This window comes from Colossoma macropomum, unplaced genomic scaffold (genome assembly GCF_904425465.1).
Source record: "Colossoma macropomum unplaced genomic scaffold, Colossoma_macropomum, whole genome shotgun sequence".
Lineage (NCBI taxonomy): Eukaryota > Metazoa > Chordata > Actinopteri > Characiformes > Serrasalmidae > Colossoma > Colossoma macropomum.
The window spans coordinates 1,404,496-1,430,557 of NW_023495014.1; the positions used below are offsets into that span (position 1 = coordinate 1,404,496).

Here is a 26,062-nt window from a genome sequence, read left to right on the forward strand (position 1 = left end):
TCTTACCATTAGTGGTAGTATTAAAGTTGGCCTATTTTAAAGGTGAAATGAGCCGATTTTTGAACGTTGCTGCAAAATTCAATTAAGTTATTTCAATTTAAAGTCATCTGGTCTGGTTTGATGTGAAATGGTGTGTTGTACAGAAACTTACCAGCTCAGATTTCTTTACAGGCAGTGGTGATGATAGGAACCAAGGGTCACAATGCCTACAATGCAGACGTTGCCATTTTATTTACTGTGCTAAACAATAACTGAAGTAGTAAAATAGTGGTAAATCCCAAAACGTACATTTTCTTTGGCCACTATTTCACTATTTTTGGGCCTTACTGTGCCCTGCATGTACTGCTCCACTATGGATAGATTAAAAAAAATATATTTAAGTCCAAACGCTTATTGCAAATTTATTGTAAAACAATATCTAAGAAATCAGGCAGTGTTTCCGTAATCATTTCATGCAATAACTTTCTGTGAGGTAGCTTTTAGAGGGCATTAAACGCTTTGAACATCTAGTTCCTGTCACTATTCTGTCAGTTTCTCTAGCATGGTACATGGTACACAGCTCATTCCCCTTGAATCTAATCACGTCTGTAGATCACAAGCACACACACACAGAAATAACTCCACACAAGGTGCAGATAAACAGGTCAGAAGCCATTAATGCAGATTGCAGATAAAAAGCAGCGTACTTGACTGAGTTATAATTGCTGCACATTTTACTTGATTGGATTTTCTTTACTGATTTTAACATATCGCTGCTGTCGATTTTATATTGGACAAATAAAAATGTCCAAAATAAAACAGAGGTGAGAAATGGACATTAGACTTGTTATGATATTGTTAAGAGGAATACACATTACACAATAGTTTTTGTTAAGAGGAATACACGTTCATGTTCTTTAAAGGGACACTCCTGCCAAAATAAAAATTTAACCATCACTACTTTGGTTGCAAACATGCCTAGTCACCTTTTACAGCAGTGCCGCAGAAGTCTCTAAAGCGAGATTTACTGGTTTAAAGACTGGAAAAACCCCTTTCTGCTGATGTATCTTGAAGATGGTAGTAAAGTTTTAAAGACTACACGTGCTTTAGGGAGGGCTGAATCATTCCTTTAAGGAAAAAGTGTGATGACCAATTGAAATTAGTGCTGTATCACTAATGCTAACTAGCACCGGATCGGTGGCTAGCAGTCAGGATTTGGTAGTGATTGCCAATGATTATGACACTGTCCTTGTAATGTATTTGAACGATGCATTCTGGGTGTTGTAGTGAGAGAACACTGATGGACAAAAACACACAAAAGGAGAGAAAATCGTGAATTTTGTTTAAACCATTAGGCTGAGGGATACCACACTGCGCTGCAGAATACTACGTATCACGACTACTAGGATATTAAATGCTAGGCCACAATGCCCCTTTAATCATTTTCACAGTGGTGATGTGATTCGTAGGTAGACATTTCTAGAAACAGCATTTGTTTGAATGATGTGCTCTCAAACATCACTGAGCCTCTACAGAACATGTCTCCTTCTTAGGTAAGAGTGGTTGCCTAGCAACTAACCAGGCTTCTCCCAGAATCCTCTCCTTCTTTCAGGAAAGCGCCAGTGAGACACAGAGATATAAACCGACACCATCATAAACGTGTATAATTGTCAGCTTTCTGACAACTACTAAATGCTTGAACTGGGGTAAATTAAAAGAAGATCTTAAAGATCAGAGGCAAATACATCAACAGTGGCCTGAAATAATTCCTCTACAGAACAATGGAGCTGCACAGGCACAAGGTATCATACACAGCTCTCCCAGCAGATGGTGCTGCTGCCACTGTAATCCAGTTTCCGGGTTAGTCGGGTTAACACTGTTCACATGGGGTTGTTCATCATAATTAAATATATATAGACCACAACAAGACTTGTGGGATTAGAGCTGGCAGAAGTATAAATATTTATTAAACATTTCATGCCTTACATTTATTTTACAAAAGATTAATCCAGATCTTTTCAGGCTTGATTTGAGTTATAGATCAATGATGTAGATGAAATAGATCAGTTTCCCATCCCTGGTCCTGAAAACCCCCTGCTCTGCACATTGTGGTGTTTACAGTGGAGGAACACTGTACTGAACTGAAAGGTTCTCCAAAACCTGACCAACAAAAGAGCCTTTATGGCAGCTCTGCAATCTTCTGAGGATAGTTTCAAGACTGAGAGAACTTGTGGTACGCAGTAATAAAGAAGAACTGCTTGGGATAGAAGGGTAGACTAATCATGCCAGTAGCAAGATTTGAGGCATCTTCTCACAATTCTAAGCCAAGGAAAAAGATTTTATTATTTTCAGAAAGCATTAAGTTCCCCTGATTGTTTCCTTCTTCCTTATAAAGATTAGGAATCATAGATTTATTTATGTTTTATTCCATTTGTATTTTTTCTTTTGAATATTTGTACATTCATTGCTCTGGGAACAGTGTAACTTGTAGGAATAAAGCAGTATTGAAATCAAAGGAGGGAGAATTTGTGGTTTTAGATTGTGTTTTCTCTTTTGTTTTTCTTTTTTGGCATCCTATTTTTTTTGTTTGCTCCTCTGTTTGCTTGATTATTTGTCTTTGGTGTATTTATATGCATTGGTATTTTCTGTGCATACATATATAGATAGTAGACACCCAACACATCAACAGGTGACTTAAAAATCTCAAAATGGATTTTTACTGGGACTGCAGTTTCAGCTAATTTGGTGTATAAATCATTCTACTAGATTAGTCGAAACTGCAGTCCTAAAAAACAAACAAAAAAAAAAAAAACAGTTTAAAAAAGGAATTAAGTATTCAGGCATTAGCATTATGTTATAACTAATTTAAACCCAATGTTTTAAAAGAGATACTACTAAGCTAAAACATACAAAACAATCAGTTATAGGATCCTTTCTATTGGTAGGTGTCTGTCCCAAACCGTAAACTCAAAACCGCATGCTACTATACTAAATAGCATGCCAAAAATAGTACACCACTGTTGGAAATGCATTCATTATTGATTCAAATAACATGTATCATATGGTAATATGTGGTTTTGGAATAAGGCGGAGCATTATTTTAGCCACACCCCTGCAGAGCAGGAAGTGACATTGCATCCCTGTTCCTCATGGCCACACGGTGAGTGGTTAGATCCTGTTGTTTTGAAGTAAACGTGTCCCAAAGCCTGAAAATCAGTGTGGAACAGTAAGAATTGTCACTGCCGAAACACATATTATCTGCAATTAACTGAACATAAAAATATTATGATTTTATGTATATACAACTGTTTAAAGCTGTATTTGTGTCATGCAATGGCTAGTATTTTTGAGTTATGCTCAAAGTTAGCTATAATTGTCACTACCAAAACATTTGTTAAAGTTTTTGGGGCATTATTAGTGTGTTGGTACTGACTAAATGGCATACTCAGCCATTATTTTAAACAAAATGTGTTTTGATATCTGACTATTTAACTAATTTGGTAGAATGATTCATATATCTCCACTGTTGGGGGAAAAAACTTGTATTTCCATTTTTTTCCAAAGTTTGAGTAAGCCAGCTTCCCTTTACACTGTGTTTAAATCTCATGCTGAATGGATCAATAGAAATGGTCTAAAATTACCTGGAAAAAAATGTCATTCCATCAACTTATATTAACAGTTGAGGAGGTTTGTGAAATTAACCATTTTAGAGATGATGTAATCTAAAATATAGTAAGTGTTATGATTATAAAGCTACATTCATTTTCTGCTCATAGTACTATTGCTTTATATTTCTTATTATCTCTGAAAAGAAAAAAGAACAGGTAAGAACTGTTCACAGCTTGGCCTCTCAATAAAAAGATCATTACTGAAACCCATTCCTTTTTAAAATCCAACATCTAATATTTTTTTCATTCTTAAGTGACTTGCAATGCCATTATTTTCATTACTTTGAAATACTACCTCATTATGCTGAGATACTAAATAAAAATTTTGGGATAAAATTATATTAATTTTTGAGATGCTGAGTCATTATTTTGAGGTATTATCTCATTGAGATGCTTTTTCATTATAAACATTCGTGTTATTTTGTTAAACTTTCTTGTTATTTTGAGATGCTATCTCCTTATGTTGAGAAACCTTCTCATTGTTTGTGTTTAATATATATATATATATATATATATATTTCAAAAACATCTCAAAATAATGAGAAAGCAGTTGAAAATAACAGGAAAGCATCTCAGAAAGAGATAGTATCTCAAAATAATGTCTTAGCATCTCAGAATATTGAGATATTTCAACATATTGTCTTGGCATCTCAGTGCCAAGAGATACTCAACATCTCAAAATAATGTCTTAGGTCTCCTAATAATGAGAGAGTTTCTCAAAATAACTTAGCATTTCAAAATAATTAGACATTATCTCATTAGCATCACAGAAAGAGATATTATCTCAAAATAATGTCTTAGCATCTCAGAATGATGAGTAACTGTCTCAAAAATGTGTGTCAAAATGACTTAGCCCTTTCAGAATAATGAGACATTATCTGAAAATGATGACTTAGCATCTCAGAATATTGAGATATGTTAAAATAATGTCTTATCACCTCAGAATAATGAGATAGTATTTCCAGTTAATGGCTTTGCATCTCAGAATTATGAAATATTGCCTTAAAATAATGACTTAGCATCTCAGAATAATGAGATATGACCTCAAAATAATGACTTAGCATTTCAGAATAATGAGATATTATCTCAAAATAATGAGGTATTATCTCAAAATAATGACATAACCTCTCAGAAATAATGAGATATTATTTTGAGACAATATCTCATTATTCTGAGAGGCTATTGTCTCAAAATAATGTCTTAGTATCTCACAACAATGAGATAGTATTTCAAATTTTTTGACTTAGTATCGCAAAATAATGGTATAGCAATTTACTTAATAGCGAAAAAATAATAATTAGGTGCTGGATTTTTTATTTTGAGTGGTGGAAATGGGCTTCCATAGATTAATAAGCATAAAAAGGAGTGAATAGAATGCGAAAGAATCGGGGGAGAAAGGGGGGGAAGAAAAAGGCGATAAAAGCAAAGACAGAGAGAGCAGAAAAAGAGAAAGGCATAAAAGAGCGAAAGAGAAGAAGAAAGACAGAAAGAACGAAAAAAGAAGGGGTGTGTGTGTGAGAGAGAGAGAGAGAGAGAGAGAGAGAGAGAGAGAGAGAGAGAGAGAGAGAAGGGGGGACACGGATTTTTCTTCCTCTATGAGCTCCGCCCCCTGGGCGGCCCCGCCCCCTCTTACCTCTGGCCTATGAGAGCGCGCGTGCGGTGCGGTTGCGCCATGTTCCCGCCGCGCGCGCTGCTCTGCTGCTAAGCGCCGCTGCTGCTGCGCACGAGCGCGGAGAGAGCAACACAAGCTGCGTATGCGCGAGAGCAGACAGCGGAGCGAAACGTCGTTCAGAAGCACAGTTCGAGCGCCACACGTAGACCGCGAGGAGGGAGGAGGGGGTCGGCCTTCATCTCTTGCACGTCTCTTCTTCCTCCTCTGGTGGGGGGACCCGTCATCATCACCGTGAGGAGGAAGGGCCCCCGCCGGCCCTGTAATACGACGGCCATGTCTCGGGTTTGCAGCGCGTGAGCGAGCGCCAGCGCGTCCCTCCGCCTTCCCTCGTTCCTTCCACCTCCACCACCATCATCTCCATCCTCCTGCTCCTCCATCCTCTGGACTCTCTCGGACGTGTATATGACGGTAAGCTCAGCTCTTCTTGATTCAGCGCATTTGCATGAAGCGCAGTCTTTGATGCTTTTGCATGCACGGTGCATTTTCATTCAAGCTGCAAGGTGCACGAGCGTGCAGTAGCTGCAGCTGTATAGCTCCACTCATTCACCCTTGCCTTGCTTTTGGTACGAGCTTGTACAGTTGCACTTACCTGATTGACCCCCACCCCCATTCACACTCCCCTGCTTTCCTCTTTCTGCGTGCAGGTAATTGCCTGCACTCTTCCTTCTGCATGCATTCTTCTTTCTGGATGCATGGATTGCATTGCATTGCATGGATGCATGCATGCGTTGCCACGTCGTTGCATCTCAACAGCCTCATCCCTGCTCCTGTCAAACGGCACATTTACCCAGCCAACCGCGTTACGTAACCGTTCTTGCATGCCAGCAGAGACAGATTCTCCATAGACGTGGAGGATCTTGCTTATGGCCGCTGCCCGGTCCAGGAGGTTTGGCTTTCATTGTGTTCGGACAGCATGCATCCTTCAGCCCAAGCGATGACATCACCCCCGCTCCCCGCTCCTCCATTTGTTCACGGCTAGGTGCGCACTCTTCCTGCAGCACCTGCCCCTGGCCTGCTGTCACCTATAGCAGGAGGACTGGAGCGGACCCCCTTTTTCTTTTGCCTACATTTGGTCGGCTGATGATTCAGCCAAGGGATCATTTGGTCATTTTGGCCTCTGTTGCCATACGGCAGGCAGGACGTGGCTGGCATTGCTGCGCGATTCTGTGAAAAAAAGCCTGCTGTGATGTGTTGTGAATGGAAGAATATTGCTGACACTGGTGGCCTCTGATGGAGCAATCTAGGGGTGGGCGATATGACGGCGATATTGATATTGTTCTCACAATGAAATACGTCATAATAAGCTCTTCTGAGTGTATCGTCAGAGTTTAAAACCCACTGATGAGCTGCATGGTTCATTAAAAAGAGGGGCACCCAAGTGACGTAGCTGGTCAGTCGTGAGGTTTTGCTCCGTTGTGCAGTGATGTCCAAGTTTGAATCCGGATGATATTGCCCACCAGCATGTCCATCCTTAGCCCAAGGATTTCGTTGAACCATCCAATATTTGATATTAAGTTTCGGTCGTCAGCTGGCCAGTTTCTTTTTAAAGAGAATCTTCTGTTGGAAATAAGGTGAGCCAGTCATGTGCAGAGCTGTGCACACGTCAAAGGCTCATGTCCATTCAAAACAGCCATGACTTTATTCGTAGTTCATTCATAGTTATTCATTTTTCAGAATGAGTCGGGTGAAGAAGCCTCAGCAATTTAATATATCACGTTTTTTCAGAATTTAGTGTCCACTCTTTGCCTTTACTTGCCGTACTTTTCAGGAGACTTACGTTTAGTTTTTTTAAGAAATATGCAGGAATAGTTTTCCACATGTCAAAAGTTCAGTCACAGAAGTTGGTTGAAGTTGGTGTATTATATCAGTGCATTTAGCCTGCAAAGTGAAAGCTCCATGTAAAGAGCAAATAAACATTGTTCTTGACTCTGTTGGCTGTTACTTTCAAAAAATGTGGACTGTTAAAGATCTAGGGATGCACAATGATACTGGAATCATATTGCTATTGGCAGAAATCTGTTTTAATTAACCTTTTAACGCCATTGGGCAGATTTTTTGCTTTGCCCATTATTTCAGACCTTTACATATGTATTGTGTTCTGGAAGAGCAGAATGTTTAAGTGACGCTGGGTTGCTGCTCTAAAATGCCTGCATTTTATTCATTTTACTGCATTTTTAACCCAATACAAGCACATTTTACATTTATGTATGATGCTAGTCCAGGTGTACCTAGTCCCAGGTTTTACAGTTTATAAGTATGTATAAAGCTGCACTGACATCAGTAGACATGTACATAAAAATATCAGATATTGACTGTTGACCTCAGAATTCCCATATCGATGCATGCATATCAAAAACAACAGATTTAGCTGTGAAGAATTTGGAGTTGGTCTCAAAGTGTGCGTTCAGATTCGTATTGATATTCATTATCTATGAAGATTAGTGAACGGATATTCGGTTAACTGTGAGGAAGGAAATAAACAATGGCAAAAAAGCTGAAACGAACGTAGGCTAGGGATTCCAAATGATTGTGATAAGCGAGTAAAGGTATTAATAAATGGAAATCCAGTTTATTGCAGGGAAGAATCTACAATAAAAATAGGGAAAAATGGACTTCAGTGAAGGGCTTAGTTTTTAGATGGTAGCACTGGAGATTAAAATTTGTAAAAAAAAAAAAAATATATTTTTTATAGCTGAGGGAAATCTTGGATGAGTAATAGAAGCTGCCTCTTCAGATGAGCCAGTTGTACACTAACTGATGGAGACTTGCTGTCTTCTGCACAAGGTATATGCTCCTCATTAAATGATTTGCTAGCATTGCTTTGTCAGAGAAATATATCACTGTTGGAAGAAAACCTCACATCTCCATTTTTGATGTTTTTCAGTTTTTGACATAATTTGGTAATTTCAATTTAATCTGTTACCCTTTACATTGTATGTAAATTTCATGATGAATGGACTAAAAGAAATGGCCCAAAATTACTTGTAAAAAATTTTGGTTCCATTGACTTACATTAAAATTAAAGTATGTTTTTTCCTTCTCCTGTAAAGTTACCATTTTGGAGATACAAGGTTTTCTTCAGACAACAGTGAAATATTCATTGTATCTGGATCTAACTAATGTCAGCTAGAATAGATAACAAAAAAGCTGCCTTCTTAGTAATGTTCTTAATAAAGCTTCCTTGGCATCACGCTCACTTTCAGGAACTCATGTTTTGTAGGAGCAAAGTATGAAATATAATAATACAAAATTGCTATCACAATAAACTGTGTCTCAGTGAGCTCTTCTAAAAATACTTCCTGAGCATATCAACAATATTTAAAAACCCCTGATGAACTGCATTTTTCGTTAAAAGAGGTTTATGGGGCACTGAAGTGACGTAGCTGGTTAGTAGTGAGGTTATGCTCTGTTATGCGGTGATGGCGAGTTTTGAATCTGGATAAAATTGGCAACCATATGTTTATCCTTAGCTCTGAGATTTTAGGGAATCGACAGCATTTCATATATAAGATAAGAATTGAAATATAATATAAGAAATATAATATAAGAATTGATCATCGGTTGTCTGATTTATGTTTACTCCAGTTGATTTTTTTCTTCAGAAATAACCAGAGTCAGAAAAAATAGCAGAAAATGTATATATTAGCAGAAAGCTACAGATTCCTCAACAACTAAATATAATATTACATTTTTCAGTATTTAATGTGTTCACCCTTTGCCTTTATATTTGGGAGACCTAGGCCTACATTCAGTCTCTCAGAAAAATCTACAGTGATATTTTTTCTTACTTCCAAAGTTCAGTTTTAGAAGTTGGATTGAAGTTAGTGTTTCATATTAATGCATGTGTTTATCCCACAAAATACAAGCTTTGGGTAAAGAGCAAATAAACAGTTTTAATATCTTTGTTACCTGTTGCTTTCACAAAACTTGAGCTATTACAAGTCTATGAGCGCACAATGATATCGGAATCATATTGGTATCGATAGATAATTGTTAAAAACATTTTATCATTACATACATTTGCCTTTTATTTCAGCCCAATATTTGATGACACTTGCATTGTTTTCTGGAAGAGCAGATTGTTTAGGTAACACTGGGTTACTGTGCTGAAATGTCTGCATTTTATTCATTTTAGTGCATTTGTAATATAAGTACTGTGAAATAATGAGATATGTTACATTCCCCTATAATTCTAATCCAGGTGGATTTTGTCCCGACTTCGACATTTGGTTAGATGTGTGTGTGTATATATATATATTCATTATTCATTAAGTTTGTGCCATATATATATATATATATATATGACGCAAACTTAATGAATAGACAAAGAGTGATATCAGAGTTTTCTTCTATACTGTATTTTCGAATTCTTGAATGGTTAACCGAGTGCTTGAGTGCCGTGCACATCCCTAAATCTGTCATAAATATTCCTAATCGGTTTACCCATAGCTGTTCTTGAATTTTTCTTTAAGACAAAGCTGGCTAGAGGGTCAGATGAGGGTGGGCACATGGTACAGTCATTTGTAGTTTGTACCCCCTCCTGGGTCTCTGAGGAATGGGGTATCTGAATCTCACTGTGTGGGGTGTGGGGGGGTGTTGGGGTGAGAGCAGGGCTGTGAATGAATGTGTGTGTGTTTATTTAAGGATGGGACGATTACAGGTTTTAGTGACATACCGCAGTATAAAACAGTGGATTAAGGATGCGAATTTTGTCTAATTCAGTTGACCAAAAACTGTTATTAGTCACTGATTAATCGTCATCCAGCAAGCCTAAAATCAAGAATGTGACCCATCAAAATATCAGTTATAAAACGAATAATTCTGGTTCTGAAATCTGGTTGGTTGAGCTACATTGAAGGCCATTGTTTGACCCCTTAAATGGCCTTAAATTAAACACACTTCTAAGAATAGCTCAGCCAGTTTTCATTGAAATCCCTGTATTTACTGAACAATAAGCCTTAGTATATAATAAACCTGGGATTTTAAAGGGTTAATGCCTGATATGTGCACACTTATGAGCACACACATCAACTGAATTCTGTATTAAAGCACAGAGACATTAAAAAGTGTTCCTCCTATGGACTGTGGAGGGTAGTACTGATAGGTGGGGCCCGAGACAAGCATATATATAAGGTAAAGGGCCCTAAACCATGTTATACTCTATATAATCATAAATGTTTATTTTTTAACCATGATATGCTCATGATTGTATGACCAGAAACTAAAACCCTGATGAAATGACTGGAGTATTTAATGATGAGCTAATGAAAGCTCTGTATTTACTGTGCTAAAGTTATTTTTATCACTCAATTCTATCTCAGAATAAAGCAAACCTCAATGCCATGACTAGCTGAGCTAACTTTGGATCAGTGTACCTCAGTATCTCTCAAAAGCAGTAGCTGTCACCAAGTCCTTCTCTGTAATTTTGCACTCATATATGATTTCCTCACACCACCGTGCATCACACTTTCACTCAGAGAACATGGATGAAATAGCTGTCTGTCGTACTGCTTGTGAATACACTTCAAAAAAGTTCCTCAGCTTGAATGATAAACCCTCAAATTGAAATAGGTACTGCTGTTTATTGGAAATCAAGTACAATTTGAAAATATACATCATTATTGTGATAAATTATGTCACAGTACAGTACAATATGCTTTTCAAAACATATCGTGCATATCATCAGTATGATGCACTGACAAGCTGCCTGTTTTATTATAGAAAGAGCACAATTAGTCCGTTTAACTGAATTTAGTGCAACACAGAATGTGAAATATTGAATAAAAAATTATTCACTTCTTTTTTTTGTTCTAACTGATCAGATGTCTGCAAAAAATAAATAGAGCTACATATTGTGTATCGTAAAATTTCTTGAAGTATCACCGTGTTTGCCATATCGCCCACCTCTATAACCAATGGCATTTGTAGAACAGCCGTTAAATTGTCGGTAGGGGTGCAATTTAGATAAGTTCAATAAATAAAATTTTAGAAAATGGAAAAGCCTCTCGAATAGCTGGTACTACTACCCGTTTTAAGCTTCCATGTGGTGGCGTATGTATATAAAAACTGTATATTCATACTCTGTTCATAGTTAGCCTTTCATGTTAGCCTATTGATTCTTTCCTGTCAAAGCCACACTGATATCTCAGCAGCAGTCAGAGGTTGCGTGCTCTCCACGGCATTAATTTCTGAGAATAAACGACAGTGTGCTGGTTGACGTGCTGTCCTTCCGGAGAAGAAAGAAACTTATTAAAAGTGCACTGGGTGATAAGACTGACAAAGTTGAGTTCAGCATGTACTTTTGTATAAAGCATTTTCCGAGCAGTTAAAAATCTTGCTCATATAGAATCTGAAACATAATCAACCCCCCACTCACTGACAAGAGCTGAACAAAAAAAAGCAACCTGGTCAGGGTTGCCAGATTGGACAGGATCCCCTGGAATAGTATTTCATGCAAGTTGCTATGACAGTAATTGTATATTATTATCTTGCAGTATTTCAAGTTAAATAAATAAAAAAGAATTAAATAATAATTCTGAAAATAACAACAAAAATAATGATAAAAAAATATTTTTTTATGTAATTATTAAAGTCAATGAGTACAAGTTTTTGTATTCTTATACAGTGTTTGAATATTCAAGATAATTTTTGATCAGTCAAAAATATCCATATTTGCAACATTTGTTAGTTACTGGTTAATCAGTCATTCATATTTGAATGTATAAATGGTCCTTTGCATGGCTCTTCTCTATGATGGAAAACCTGTTATACGCTGCTGTCAGGACAAAATCTTGTATCTCCGTTTATACTGTTTTACAGTTTTTGACATAATTTGAAAATACCTGTTACCCTTTACATTGCGTATAAATTTCATGATGAATGGACCAAAAGAAATGGCCCAAAATTACTTGGAAAAAAGTCTGGTTCCATTGACTTATATTAAAAGTAAAGAAGGTTTTTTTCTTCTCCTGTAAAATTATAATTTTGGAAATACGAGGTTTTGACAACAGCGTATATATAGCCTAGTTCTTAAAATAACCTTAAAAATAACCCAAAAAATAGTTCTCTGTAGCACCAAAAAGGCTTCTGCTATTGTTGGAGAACATGTTAGTGGTGCTACTAATTAGAACCATTTCTGCTTAGATAAACTGAAAGTAAACTAATAGTAACGCTAATGGAAATTTTGTATTAATTGTAGCTGATATTTTTGGTGTCTTAAAGAAATGTTGTATAAATTGTTTATCTATGTAAAACATGATCACATGATCTACGTGTTAGTTTTTTTTTTTAAACATTTTCAGTATCTTAACTTTTGACAATGCCACTATAATACTCACAGTCTTGATCATTTTTTGTTTACTGATATGATCATACCGTCTCAGTGTGCATATGTCTCTGTTTTGTTTTGTCGCATCATCTGAGGGGATTTCTACAAATGAGAAGTGTCGCATACATACACACACAGCGAGATTATAATCCGCCAGTAGCGTGATTGCTAGCCTACCTGTCTCAGCATAGCGGGTTAGATTAGGAGATTAGCCTTTGGCCCTGTGCGCTTCTGCAGAACACCAGCAAGATATGCTGGCTTTAGCATTACATGGAGAAGCGCATTAACAGATTAGAATCATCGCCAGCGATTGCTGCGCTACATCATGTTATATATTAATCATGGTATTTTAAAAGAGGAGAGTGAGGTTGCTCAAGAGTGACAGTTTCCTTTTTGGCAGTTTCTGTCTGACACCATTGCTGGCCTTCTGTGGAACTCTGCAGTGACTGTAATGCTTGAAAACTGAGAAACGTTTTAGAATCTGTCGTTTCTTTTGTCAAGCATTATCCATGACGTTAATCTCACCACAGATTCACATTGATTCACATCGATATGCTTTGTTAACAGAAAAGTTCTATTGTTAGGAGCCTTTCATGTCTTTGCAGTCGCTTCATTTGTGAAAGTGGGTGACAGAATAAGCATTTGAAAGTAATTTATATCCCACAAACACGTGGCTTGAGAGAAAAAAGAGCCTTGTCCTTATTGCAGTTCCAAGATGACAGCATTGTCTTTTGACAGCACTCTATGGAAATGCATTTTCTTTAAATAAATAGCAGAGAGATAAAAGGATATGAATATAATTTGGTGAGTTAACAGAGCATATTGATCTGAATGTACGTAAGCTGTCAGTGTATGGTGAGTTACATAACGCATCTTGGAGACCTTATAATATTTAGACTCTTCTTTTTATTCAGTAGTGTTTAAATAGAAGCACTTTTGCAGCTGATGATGTGAATGACGGTACCTCATTGTCCTGTTTTTGAGAAAAAAGTCTTCACGGTTTTTCTTGATCGATAGTGACACCACTAAGAGGTCACTGAATGCCCCCTAAAAGGTTATGCACTGTGACCTCCTGTTGTTTGGACAGCTGTTCTTTTGAGCGTTCCAAATGCCTGCCCTGTACAGAAGAGTCGCAGATACCGAGCATGAACGCTGGCAAACGGACAGCGGGAAATTTATTAGCATTTTGATTTGAAGTTACTGACTTGCTTCTGATCACAAGGTTTGACCTTGAAAGTGGTGGTCACCTCCAGTGTCTCTCTAATCCCTCGTCATGTACTGCTTTTACAGAGTTGACACTTGTCATTTGAATTTAAAGGTGAAACGATACTAGGGTTGAAACAGTTATTTGACATTATCAGTAACGTTGACAGATGTTTTCGTTCAAAGTGACTTCCAAGCTGGAGTTAATGACTTAACCTGTAGAAAGCAGCAGTTCGCTTAGTGTCGTACCTGTGTGAGCAGATGGTGAAAGAAAAAGTACCGGAAAAGAAAACATGCTGGTGTTGATCATGAAGCAGCAGAATGGTCGGGCTAAACGATTTGGGAAAAATATCATTTTTTTTCACTAATACTGCGACTGTGATTTAACTTGCGATTATATCCTATAAATTAAGGGTTAGGCTTTTTTTGCCAATAAAACCAGAATATCCAGGTCAAGAGGTCAAGATTTAATTGGATTGTTGTAGGTCTGGGACAACTTAGCGATTTAACGATAATTATCAGTATCATCTTTCCATTTTGTATACGTGAGCCCTAAGTATACCGATCCATTGTCTGAAGCTCCAGTCCATGTTTTACATGTTTTCATATACATATTGTGGTGGCACATAGGGAAAGCAGTATCAGAAACAGTGTTTTCTGGCTTAATTGCATTTTAATCTTTAGTCGCTGTGAGGTCTTTTCACACCAAGATGCTTTTGACAGATTTAACGCACTGAAACCTTCACATCAAGTCCAGTGTGATGTTGTATGTAACACTGAGAATGCAGAAAGAAGGTGAGGAGGAACAAGACATGGATTCATTGAGTAGTAATAGCAGTGCAGTTATCATTTTTCTTCAAGCCAGTGCGAGTCAAAGAAATAGACATGCAGCAAAAGGAGTTCCACTGACACACACAAGCTTAAGGCTCTGCTTCAGCTCAGAGCTCTGAGTGAACTAACTGGAAACTAGAGAAGCAACTATGAGTAAACCCATCACAATTATTACATCATCACCTAATCACAATTATTTGAGCTGATTGCAGTTATTTAATCTGACCTGCAATTATTTTCCACACTTACTAGCTGGAGGTTAGGGAACCAGCCTTGTGACTGGAAGGTCACCGGTTCGATCCCCTCAGCTGACAGTACGTGACTGAAGTGCCCTTGAGCAAGGCACCCAACCCCCACCTGCTCCCCGGGTGCCGTGGATAGGGCTGTCCACCGCTCCGGGCAAGTGTGCTCACTGCCCCCTAGTGTGTGTGTGTTCACTAGTGTGTATGTGGTGTTTCACTGCACAGATGGGTTAAATGCAGAGGTCTAATTCCGATGTGTTCAGACACAGTTGGCTAAAAGGTTCATTTCATTTCATTTCATTGGTTACCATATCACAAACAAATATAACGAAAGTGCTGGACTTGCCCAAGATTTTTCTAAGTTTGCATACTAGAGTCATGTGCAATATGTGTGGTGTAGGTGATTCAGTTGTCCTTTCTCCTAGTAGAACATACCAGAATGGAAAGTAGGCTAACTGACAGTAAGAAAATGCTTAGAGTGTGTTAAAGGAAAACTCATGTCGGGATGTTGGCTCTGTTGGCAGAGATTTGAAAGAGCTTCTGGTAAGCTATTGGTAAACGGGTGGAGAGCGCAGCGTGTGCAGAGGAGGTTCAGCAGCTGACCCTGCCTGACCTGTGCTCACTGTATGCGTGCTGAGAATGCATCAAGCCTGCCTTCCTGGAAAGAGACTTTGTGTGAAGAACTAGCTATAAACCACCCCCCTCCGTTGCCCCCTCTTAACAGAGGGAACTATTGCATTCATCAGCTTACCCTTCATGCATCATCTAAAGAAAAGAATGCATGCTTTGCTGAGATTGAAGACACATCACCATAGAAAAATTGAAATTACAGGTTTAGCACCAGGTTCAGGTAGGAATACAGAATCATATCAGTATCGACAGATAATTGATTAAAAGAATGTGGATATTGGACACTGGGAGAGCAGAATGACAGACGGTAGATGTAGCCCAAATTTCCACATTTTATTAATGTTTATGTGTTTGCATTGGCAGACATGTACATGAAAAATATCACAGGAATTGGAAAGTAGATAAGCAAAATCATTCTGTTCTGCAGACAAGATTGGAGCCAGTCAGAATCACACTAGGCTTAATTCTTTGTGACTTTGGTTAAGATCCACCACTTGGAATTATTTACTATGGACTGTGGTTGAATATGTCCAAGTTAGAACTCTAATTGGGCCTTAAATTTTAGGTCCAACAAAATTCTATCCAAATATAGTTTAGATGCTTAAGGAAACATATTTTTGTCTATTTACAACGTGTAACCATTATTTACTATGATGTAATTAGTAATAAGAACAATATTTAACAACTGAAGTAAATCTGAAATATTTTTTATTTTGTAAAACAGTTAAAAACAGCCACCACACAGTCCGTAGCTACTGTTTTTGCCTTGACGTGAGCCATTCCGTTCATGTTAGAGGGCTACCGTTAGCATGTATGATATGTACATATGTTGTGTTATATGGCTTTATTGGTCTTATTTGTATTATAGCGATGCAACTAATACTTTAGGAAAGATTCCAACAGGTGTATCACCCACTCCTACTGCCATCCCAGGAAATACTGGTGTCACAGATTTTGCCATGACCATTTTTACTGCTGCTTGTCAGCTCACACTGCCAACATGTTAAGGTCCATATACTGGGAGGTCTAACCCTCTTTTTTTACACATATCAATGCCACTGCTAGGCTGAGAGTGGTCCATCACCTAAAAAATACCTGGTCAGTGGGGGTCTACCTGCTTACAGTTGACTCAGTAGCTCAGTCATGCTGATACTGCTGAGCATCTGCCTTGGCCAGATGGTAATGCTGGCAGTTCATCTGGAATAGAGCTGTAGAATATCAAGGTCAAAGTAAGATATGGTTGCAGATATAAGCTATGAATGTGATGGAGTTTATTTTAGCAGTGATATTAACACAATGTCTGTGGGAAGTGAATACGACAGATGTAGACCAGCAAATAAGTTTACAATGTCCCAGATGTCTCACTTACAGAAATGAAAATGTGTGTACCCACATGTTTTTCCTTGTTGAGCAAAATCTGAAATAGTGCCGCATTGAGGGGGCAGTAGGACACACAAAAATAGAATGGCCAGTTTTCAAAGAAAGACTCGTTGACTACCACCGTAGGAACGTGAAGAATTGCATGGCAGCGTGGTGGTGATATAATGGCAAAAGCTCATGAGCTCAATTTCGCCACTTAAACAGGTGCTTTCAGCTCAGTAATTTCAGGGGATGAATTGCATTACATTATGCCTACATATTATTGCAGTCATATCAGAACCTTGTTTTCTTTTTTCCCATACACCGGTTGAAAACACTATCTGCCTCCGTTTGAAAACATTTTATGATGAATGGGCCAATAGAAATGGAGCAAAATGAATTGGAAGAAAATCTTGCTGTGTTAATGTGCATTAAAGGAGAATAATTCAATCACTTTTTTTCAAATTTTCTGCTTATTTAAATCATTGTGATGTCATTGTGAGTCATTCAGAGTGGTTGGAATTGTTCAGGACTGTAGTGTTAGGAACTAGATGTGCAAAGCTATTACATAAAATGATTACATATATTTTTCCTGATGTCTATTTTATGATAGTTTTGAGATTTTGGATTTTGGCTTAGAACATGGCTGTGCCTAAATCCGTTTGAGAGGTACACACAGGGTTTTGTAGGGTAAAATAGTACCCAAAGTACACAAATTTTTCCAGACATTACATTTAGTACTGTGCAAAAGTCTCAGACCACCCTTTATTTATTTAATTGTCAGTCCAAAGAGCCCTTAAGTACAAGTTATTCAGTTTTTATTCAGTTTTATTCATTTTTATTGTTTTATTTAGTCCACAAGTGTTTCTGTCCGTATGTCCACTGTAAGAAGATTAAATACTATATGTCTAAAAGGATGTGTAGTTGTCATGAAGCTGTTACTGAAAAAAGGAAATAGACAAAATAAAGAAAATAAAATAAAGCTTCAGGTTTTCTCAGGACAATGGACTGGACACCCCAGAGTCCAGACCTCAACATCACTCGGTGTAGTGATGAAGCAGAAAGTGCAACTAACTTCAAAGACTGAACTTTGGAGGTGTGGAAACTAAAAGCAAGTCTCCTGAAAACAATGGAACCTGTAACAAAGACAAAGGGCAGACACACAAAATGCTGAAATAAATTGACATTATATGTAGTTGTTGAGAGTTCTGTGTTGCTGAGTAGCTTGTACTTAATGTCTGGTCTCTGACTTTTGCACAATACTTTATTAAAAGCTCTGAAGGCGTGTAGGTTCACTGGTCGTTTAGGATAGTAGATTAAATGGTTGTGTTTTGTTGTAGACATAAAGACCCCTGATTCCTATCACTACCATTGAAAAGGAATCAATTTCTCAACAGTGCACTAATTACCATCAAAACACTCTGAATGATTCATTTCCGTCTTAACCGTTGAATTATGCAGAAATGATGAGAAATCACTGGGATTCCCCTTTAAAGGGCCCATATCATGGAGAACTGCATTTTCCTCGCTTTTTGAAATGAGTTTGGTATTGTATGTAAACACTGTTGTGGTTTTATACGGCACCATTCGCTCCCCCAGTCCATATATAAAAACTAAGCTGTTTCAAATTCATTGTTTCTGTGATGTCACAAAAACCAACTCTTTTACCAGCCTACAGTAGTTTAGCTTTGCCCATTCTGAATTCATAAGGAGACTGGACTGCTTTTTGAATGAAGCGCAATACACTCTCAGAAAAAAAGGCAGTAAACTGTCACTGGGGCAGTCTCATCTCGGAACCTTTAGTATAAATTATATTTCCGAAGTTGTATTGACTCAACACACCCCGTCTCGTCTCCAGGCTTTTTATTTTATTGTTCTGTTTTAAAACATTAGGTTATGAGAAGTCACAAATATGTAGTTTTCCACATTTGAGGTACACATTTGGACCTTAAAACTACTGTTGTACCTTCGAGGGAACATTTACATTATTTGTACCTTAATGAACAAAAAATGTACCTGCACAGTACCTTTATTTCTAACAGTGTACAAGGCAATAAGAATTGTGATAATTTATGTGTTAAAGGCACAGAGTTCAGTTTTAAGGGATAAAGAGAGGTGGGAAAATGGTCCTGTAAAAAAATTAATTATGTCTGTTTTTGGTACATAAAAACACACATGTTGTAAGTGAACCTCTGGGGAAAAATTGAAGCATATGGGCCTTTTAAAGTGAAGAATGTTTTTCATTTTCTTTAGACACAATTTTGCACCAGATTTTGTTACAAAAACAATATGCTTAAATTCAGATACTGCATTGATTCAGTTTATAGAACTGAAATGCCGTGAACACTGAAGTATAATATGGCAGTGTTACTCTGGCGTGTCTCTATAAGTGCCTGTGTATTGTGTAAGTGGCATGTTTTATTTTGTACCTATAGACAGATCTGGGATAACTGTCAAGTGTGTGAGAGAGAATAAGAACGTGTTTTCTGGAGGTGAACTAGCTTGCAGTGCTGTTTCACTGTTGACTGAATCTCTTTAGGTGGAGACTAATGTTTGCCCAGAGTGTTTAAACATAGCTTGAAGATCACGGGTGTGTGCATGTGCAGCCTTGAATGTTTGTGCAAATGTATGTGATAGGCTTCTGACTTTAATATTGCTGAGCTTCTATTATAAATGAGTAAATATAAACCGAGGTCACAATTCTGTATTCTCATGATATTTTGCATAAAATTTGAAGAAAGAAAAAATTATGACCTCAATCATGTTGTTGCATAGCTTACTAACCAGTGTTGGCCAGTATCTTCTTTATTAACAATAAGTCTCCAAATACTGCCAGTACGAGATGGTATTACTGGTGTAACAAAAATAGTTGATGCTGTCAAAAGTTGACGTGTTAAGATTATAATCCCCAGGCTAAGGCTTATTATTCAACCTTGAGCTATTCTGAGTTTATAAAAGTAAGTAATATAACTTTGCTGTGGCCATTTAAGGGGTTAAACTCGCATGCGCATAAATCTGCACATGTGCAGTGTACATATTACTAAACATGCATAAAAAGCAAAAAAACATGCTAAGGCTGGAGATGAAGATGTTAGTTCATTGGAAGAATTTAATAGCTGACATGGGGTTTAAAAATACTCAGCCCTGATAGCAAGAGGACAGTGGTCCACTGTCGGCCTGCTAATGGCAAAGCTGGCGGTCCACTGGCGTTTTGCTCAGCGTTTTCCAGGTGGTCCACTGGCGGTTAAGCGGAGTATTAGCCAAAAGTCCACTTATCATCTCTCATTTTCCACTCACAGTCCAATTTACTGATTTTTCCTTCCTTCCTTTCTTCAGTTACACTTTGTAAATTAGATTAGTAAATAATTTTAATCTAGCACAGCTTTAGCAACAACATTTTCTATTAAATCATTTTATGTCAGGCCTAGTCATTATTTCTTTTCTCTCGGTTGTTTGTAAAATTTATGTAAGTTATTTTCTATAATAAAAGTCTGTGTGCATTTAAAATCTGTTTGAGGAAATTAAAAACTAGTAGAGCTTGTATGCAGGACAATAATCTGGGTTGTCCGAAGGTGGACCAGCAGTGGCAAACAGTCAGTGGGGTGCCGACCTTTTCAAACCAGCGGACCGATATATGCTTGCTGTGTGGGCATTCATGTCCTTAGATACTGTTTAAAGTCTAAATGGTGACCACTGAGCATAATTTTAGTCTGAGAATTGTCATAACATTACTTTCAGTAATGTCAGTCGTGGGCTGGAGGTTAGGGAACCAGCCCTATGACCGGAATGTTGCCGGTTCAATCCCCTCGGCTGACAGTCAATGACTGAAGTGCCCTTGAGCAAGGCACCTAACCCCCAACTGCTCCCTGGGCGCAGTAGATAGGGCTGCCTACTGCTCCGGGCAAGTGTGCTCACTACCCCCTAGTGTGTGTGTTCACTAGTGTACATGTATGTGGGTGTTTCACTGCACAGATGGGTTAAATGCAGAGATCTAATCCCACTGTATGCAAACACAGTTGGCTGATGGTTCTGAATTCAATCAGTCAGTTTTTATAAAGCAAACTGCCATGGTGGAACGTGTCGGCTTGTTGAGGTAACACGGAGAACAGTAAATTATCTTTGCTAACATCAGCTATCATGGTTAGCCTAGCTGCACTCCTCAGACCTCTCAGTCACGTCTGTGGCATGTTGAGGCACTTGTGCTTCATAGTAATGCTAGCAAAGTAAAATAATGTACAGACGTCTCATTGGCCATTTGAGTTACTAAACTGGCATAAATGCCTGGTTGCTAAACTAAACGCTGAGAATAATTGTTTGTGTGGTGTTTGTGCGTTTGCAGTTTGACTTGTGAGAAGTTCCCTCCGAGAATCTTGTGTCAGCTTTTGACCAGGTGTGAGGGTGGGGGTATCTGTGAAGCAGCGGTTAAATGTTAAACATTGCTGCGAACACTGAGAGAAGATCTGCTTAGCATTAGCTTAGCTAGCATAACAGCTCTGCTCACCACAGAACATTTTTGCTGTTTAACTAAAGCACTGACAGATGTTTAGATGATAACAATTCAAGTCTGAAGGAGTGAAGTCAAACCACTGCAGTTGAAGGGACAGAAAGAAGAAATCAAACCTGTTCTGAAGTGTTTGGATCTGTAGTTTTATCGGCTAAATCATCAACCCAAACAGTGCCATGCACCACAGTACAGGTTTGATTCTGACTAACTGCTGCTCTGAAGGAACAAGTTTAGGTAATGAAAACTAATGCCTGAGAGAACAAAAGTGGAGTAACTGGTGTTGGAGTGCAGAAATTGAACCTGCTCTGTTGTGTTTGGGACTTTGGGCTAAGCTAATGAGAGCTTAGTTAGCAGGCCAAACATGCCACAAAGCACAGCACAGACTTGGTTCCAGCTAACTGATGCTAAAATGACACCTGTTTAGAGGATATCTGAGAGTGCAGAGTCAAGTGACTGTTGAACATGTTCTGTGGTGAGTGTCACTCTTAGCTGTCACTGAGCCGCTATCATACTTAGCTAGTTTCCTGAGTTTTTTTTAGCCTCTGATTTTTCCCCTCTTTCTATCAGTGGCACCTACAGGTGAGCTCCCACACCACCAGTCTGTGAGCTCATCTAAAATGTATACGTTTGTAGAATATGTTTATTTAGCTGTTAGAATGTGCAATAGAAATCTGAGACATCATCATTTTTAAATACAACAGAATACCTTATTATCGTTATTCAGCCCAACCCTATTACTGATGACACAAGAACTTGGAGGCAGGAGGAGTGCTAGAATGAGATGTTGGTTGTTGATTGTATGCAAACTGATGCTATTCAGATATTGGTATTGGTATTCAGACAATGCAGTTGCATTATTCAGTTGACTCTGTTTATACTCTGCACACTCTCAAGCGAGCAAAGAGAATAATTACAGATTGCTCTCATCCAGCGTACCATCTTTTCAGCTACTTGCTTCTGGAAGGCGCTTCAGATCTTTAAGAACAAAGAAAATCTGTTTCAAGAACAGCTTTTTTCTTATTGCAGTACGGTATTAAACACTTCAGAGTAATATATATCATTATAGTCTGTCTGTAAGATTTTCTGTCAGAATTATTGTGCAACTTTCCACGGCTCTGTTGTGCTATATTGATCGATTGAATTTATTTGATGAATAAAATTACACATAACGCACGCGATACATCATTGAGGATTCAAACACAATAAAGCCCTAAAGCGTGTTTCCATTGTGGTCCTTTTCACATAAAACACACAAACATACGTTGTGTGTATATTGTGTTTCTACAGAGGCAAATAACATTTTGTTGCACCAGAAACAATTACCACCTACATGGCATGTAACCAAAGAATTATAAAAGATGTGATATTTAATAAAATGTCCATTCTTCATGATGCGTAGTTTTGCACTGGCAGATCATGATGTTACACCCCTAACTAGGGTGGACAATATAGCAGTAATATAATAATAATAATGAGTTATTGTGATCGTGATAAATGTAGGGCTGCAAATGTTTCGACTTTTATACAGTCATATGCAAATGTTGGAGCACGGTCGTCAAATGTTTTCTTGAATTTCTGAGTGAAAATAAGCTTCAGTGCATGACCACCTTGGCTTCAGAGTGTAGCTACAGACGATCTGAAGGGTCAAACTAGAAAAATGTATTATCAGTGTTTTAAAAATTAGTGGAATTAGTAATATATCATGTTTATGCACTATTAACACTTTTAGTTAGTTTGTTTATTTATTTATATATTTATATATTTAATTTTATATATTTTGTATATGTATTGTTTAATTAATTAAAAATTACAAATAATTGCAGGTATTTTCTGAAGGTTTTTGCCTTATTGCCTACTCATAGTTGCTGCTCTTGTATTGTTGACAAGCTTATGGCTTCACATTGCAGGTCTTGATTATGGGATGCCTTTTTTGTCTGTGTGTTTGGACAGACGGTGTGGGGACAGTAATGACAGCACGCTTCCGGTTGCCTCCTGGCAGAAGCTCCGATGTGGGAGAGTCCGAAGTGGCCCGAGACAGACAGAGCGCGCAGGTGGTGTGTAACGTTTTGCTGCTGGACAACACAGTGCAAGCCTTCAGAGTTAATGTAAGTACACATACCATGCAGTTAATTGCAGTTTAAACCTAGGAATTTGTGAGTCATTGCTAGGGGTATCCAATACTTTCCATGTAAATATCTGCTGCTGCTAAACATTTGTAAAGTGTAGAAGGTTAGGGGCTGTATTACATCATAACACTAAAATCTTATCTGTTTAGTCACCATGACAGAGTCAGTTAAGACTGAATTTAAGACTATTAGCTATTACAGAACAACAGATCTTAAGTTCATAATCATGTCCTAAGACAAGAGTATTACAGAAGCATCCTAACTAGATGAAATGATCTAATTACTGTCCTAATTGCTGCCCAAACATTGTTTTAACTCCTTTTTGTATTGTTTTTGGGCAGCTATGATAGGCAGGTTAACAAGTTCATTCTAACTAGCTTAACGACGTTACAATTATTCATTTTGCAAAACGATGGTTGTGAGGTTCTTAACTTTTTATTTCTTCTCCATCGGCCCCTCTCATTACCTTGGTGTGCTAGTGTTCATGAAAACATAGCAAATAAAATATTACAGCTGAACGCGATGAAACTATATGATATAATTCCTGAAGATGAGATTTGCTTCTGGAATACAAGTTTGTGAAATATCTTATCTTGTCCTTGTCAGATCTTAATTTAGGACTAAAGTTAGGAAGATTTTGTAATACGACCCCAAGACTACATCTGCCTGGATTGGTAGTGTGGAGAAATGGAATAGGGCTAAAACCTATGACTGGGAAACAAAAACCTGCAGATAGCCTGGCAAAAGTGTTTTGTTCAAGAAATTAAAAATACATTCTTTCTAAAAAACATAAAACACCTACAATGTGTTCTAATTAATTTGTCTAAAAAGGGCTTGTATCAAGTTCCAACTTTTATCAGCTGTTGCATTGGTCCTTAAAGCTCTTTTTGAAAGGTGCAGAAACAATAAAAGAACAACACAAACTCATTTTACACAGGAGCCCAAGATTGGCTGCTCTTCTGTATTTCTCCTCTAATAATAAAGCAAAAAATAAATGAATTAATTACAGCTTCTATGGGGTCAATAACATCATGTAATGAAATTTGATATTGCAGATCAGTCCAGTCCATAACAGTCCAGTCATCAGCTGTGTCAGATATGGTGACCTAAAACAGCTCATCACATGTTCAACAGCAATAACCGCTTGTGATGTTGACCTTTTTTTAAAATATATGTATATTTTTATGAGTCCACATTCAAATACTAAAAATAGAGAAAAATAGTCGTGTAGACCAACAGTTTCAAAATGCAGCTCATCCCTTCAGCCAGCGCTGCTTATTCTACCTGTTAAACTAAGACTGAAAAGCAGACAGTTTTTGCCTTTTAACTGAAGTTTTAGAAGATATTAGATGTCTCACCATGCCAAGTTTCTGCCATGGATGTATAATCTCTCGCTTACTTGAACCTGACAGTCGTACTGCCCACTGCAATCTCCACTATCTGTATTTCCCTCTTTCAGTCATGTCATGTAAATGAGACGCACAAACGTCATCAATCCAAGTGATCCACAATATGATTTGTTGCCAACAACTTTTTATTATCAACGTCATTGATAATGATGATAAGTTGTTACAGCCCTAAAATGTAATGTGCATTTCTGTTATAAATGCAGTAAACTTAATAAAAACAGATATCAGATATTTTAGCACATTAAGCCACCTGAATGTCACCTGAATGTTCTGCTCTTTCAGATTACCATAAATACATCATCAAATATCTTAAGCAAATGTATGTTGATACCAGTATGGTTCTGACATTGTGCATGACTAGTTATTACTTTAGTGTACATCAGTTTCAAGTCTGAGGGTTTTTTTTGTTTGTTTTTTTTTGTTTCCAGTATAAAGAAATGACAAAAGTACATCAGTAATGTAAAGGATGGATCATAATAACATACTGCCACTTCCGCTTGTATTATCGAATGGGCGAATATAGTAGCTAGCTGATATTGACGACCCTCTGGTTTATTGTTATTGGCTGAAAAATCGTTGTAATTTTTAATGATGACATTGAGGTAATGCAGATTTACTGAGCTGTGATTGTAGGTATTGTGGGCGATGACAGACACCACACATTCCTGGGTGAGAGAGAAGTCCCGGGGCCATCACACAAATCAAGCTCCTACTCGCCATGCCACTCAAACTAGCTGGTTACGTGCATAGGGAAGGCCGGTTGAGACAATGGTTCTAATGTTTGTTTTACAGTAACGTTAAAGGAAAAATGTACCAAAAAGTACATTGAAGAACTTATAACAACAGTGGCAGACATGATAAAGATTTTTTATAGATAAGACTATGTCATACAGAAACCACAGAAGCAAGTCTGTTTGAGGTTAATGAACAACTAGATGCAGTTTGAGGCAAATGATTGATGATTCAGACAGACAGTTCGTACAGGGCTAATTCTGTAACTTGTTAGCTACATTGCAAAACTAAAGAAGTCTTGACTGATCATCTGCGTTTAGGGCAAGGGGAAAATTGTGCGCATTTGTTTTTTTTACTGAACTGTTCCTTAAAAAGTGATC

General features: G+C 37.8%; 1 protein-coding gene across 3 annotated transcripts in view; it reads left to right on the forward strand.

Moving 5' to 3' along the window:
- Nucleotides 1-5,505: 5,505 nt before the first annotated feature.
- The window catches only part of ptpn4b (protein tyrosine phosphatase non-receptor type 4b), a 71,522-nt gene continuing 50,965 nt past the window's right edge, over nt 5,506-26,062 (forward strand). The window contains exons 1-2 of one of the 3 annotated variants that reach the window (XM_036561078.1): nt 5,506-5,727; nt 23,366-23,520. In XM_036561078.1, coding sequence (XP_036416971.1) covers nt 23,383-23,520 — 138 coding nt within the window. In that variant the 5' untranslated portion in view covers nt 5,506-5,727; nt 23,366-23,382. The remainder of the gene's footprint in view (nt 5,728-23,365; nt 23,521-26,062) is intronic. The other 2 variants (XM_036561077.1, XM_036561076.1) reach the window with 2 other exon arrangements.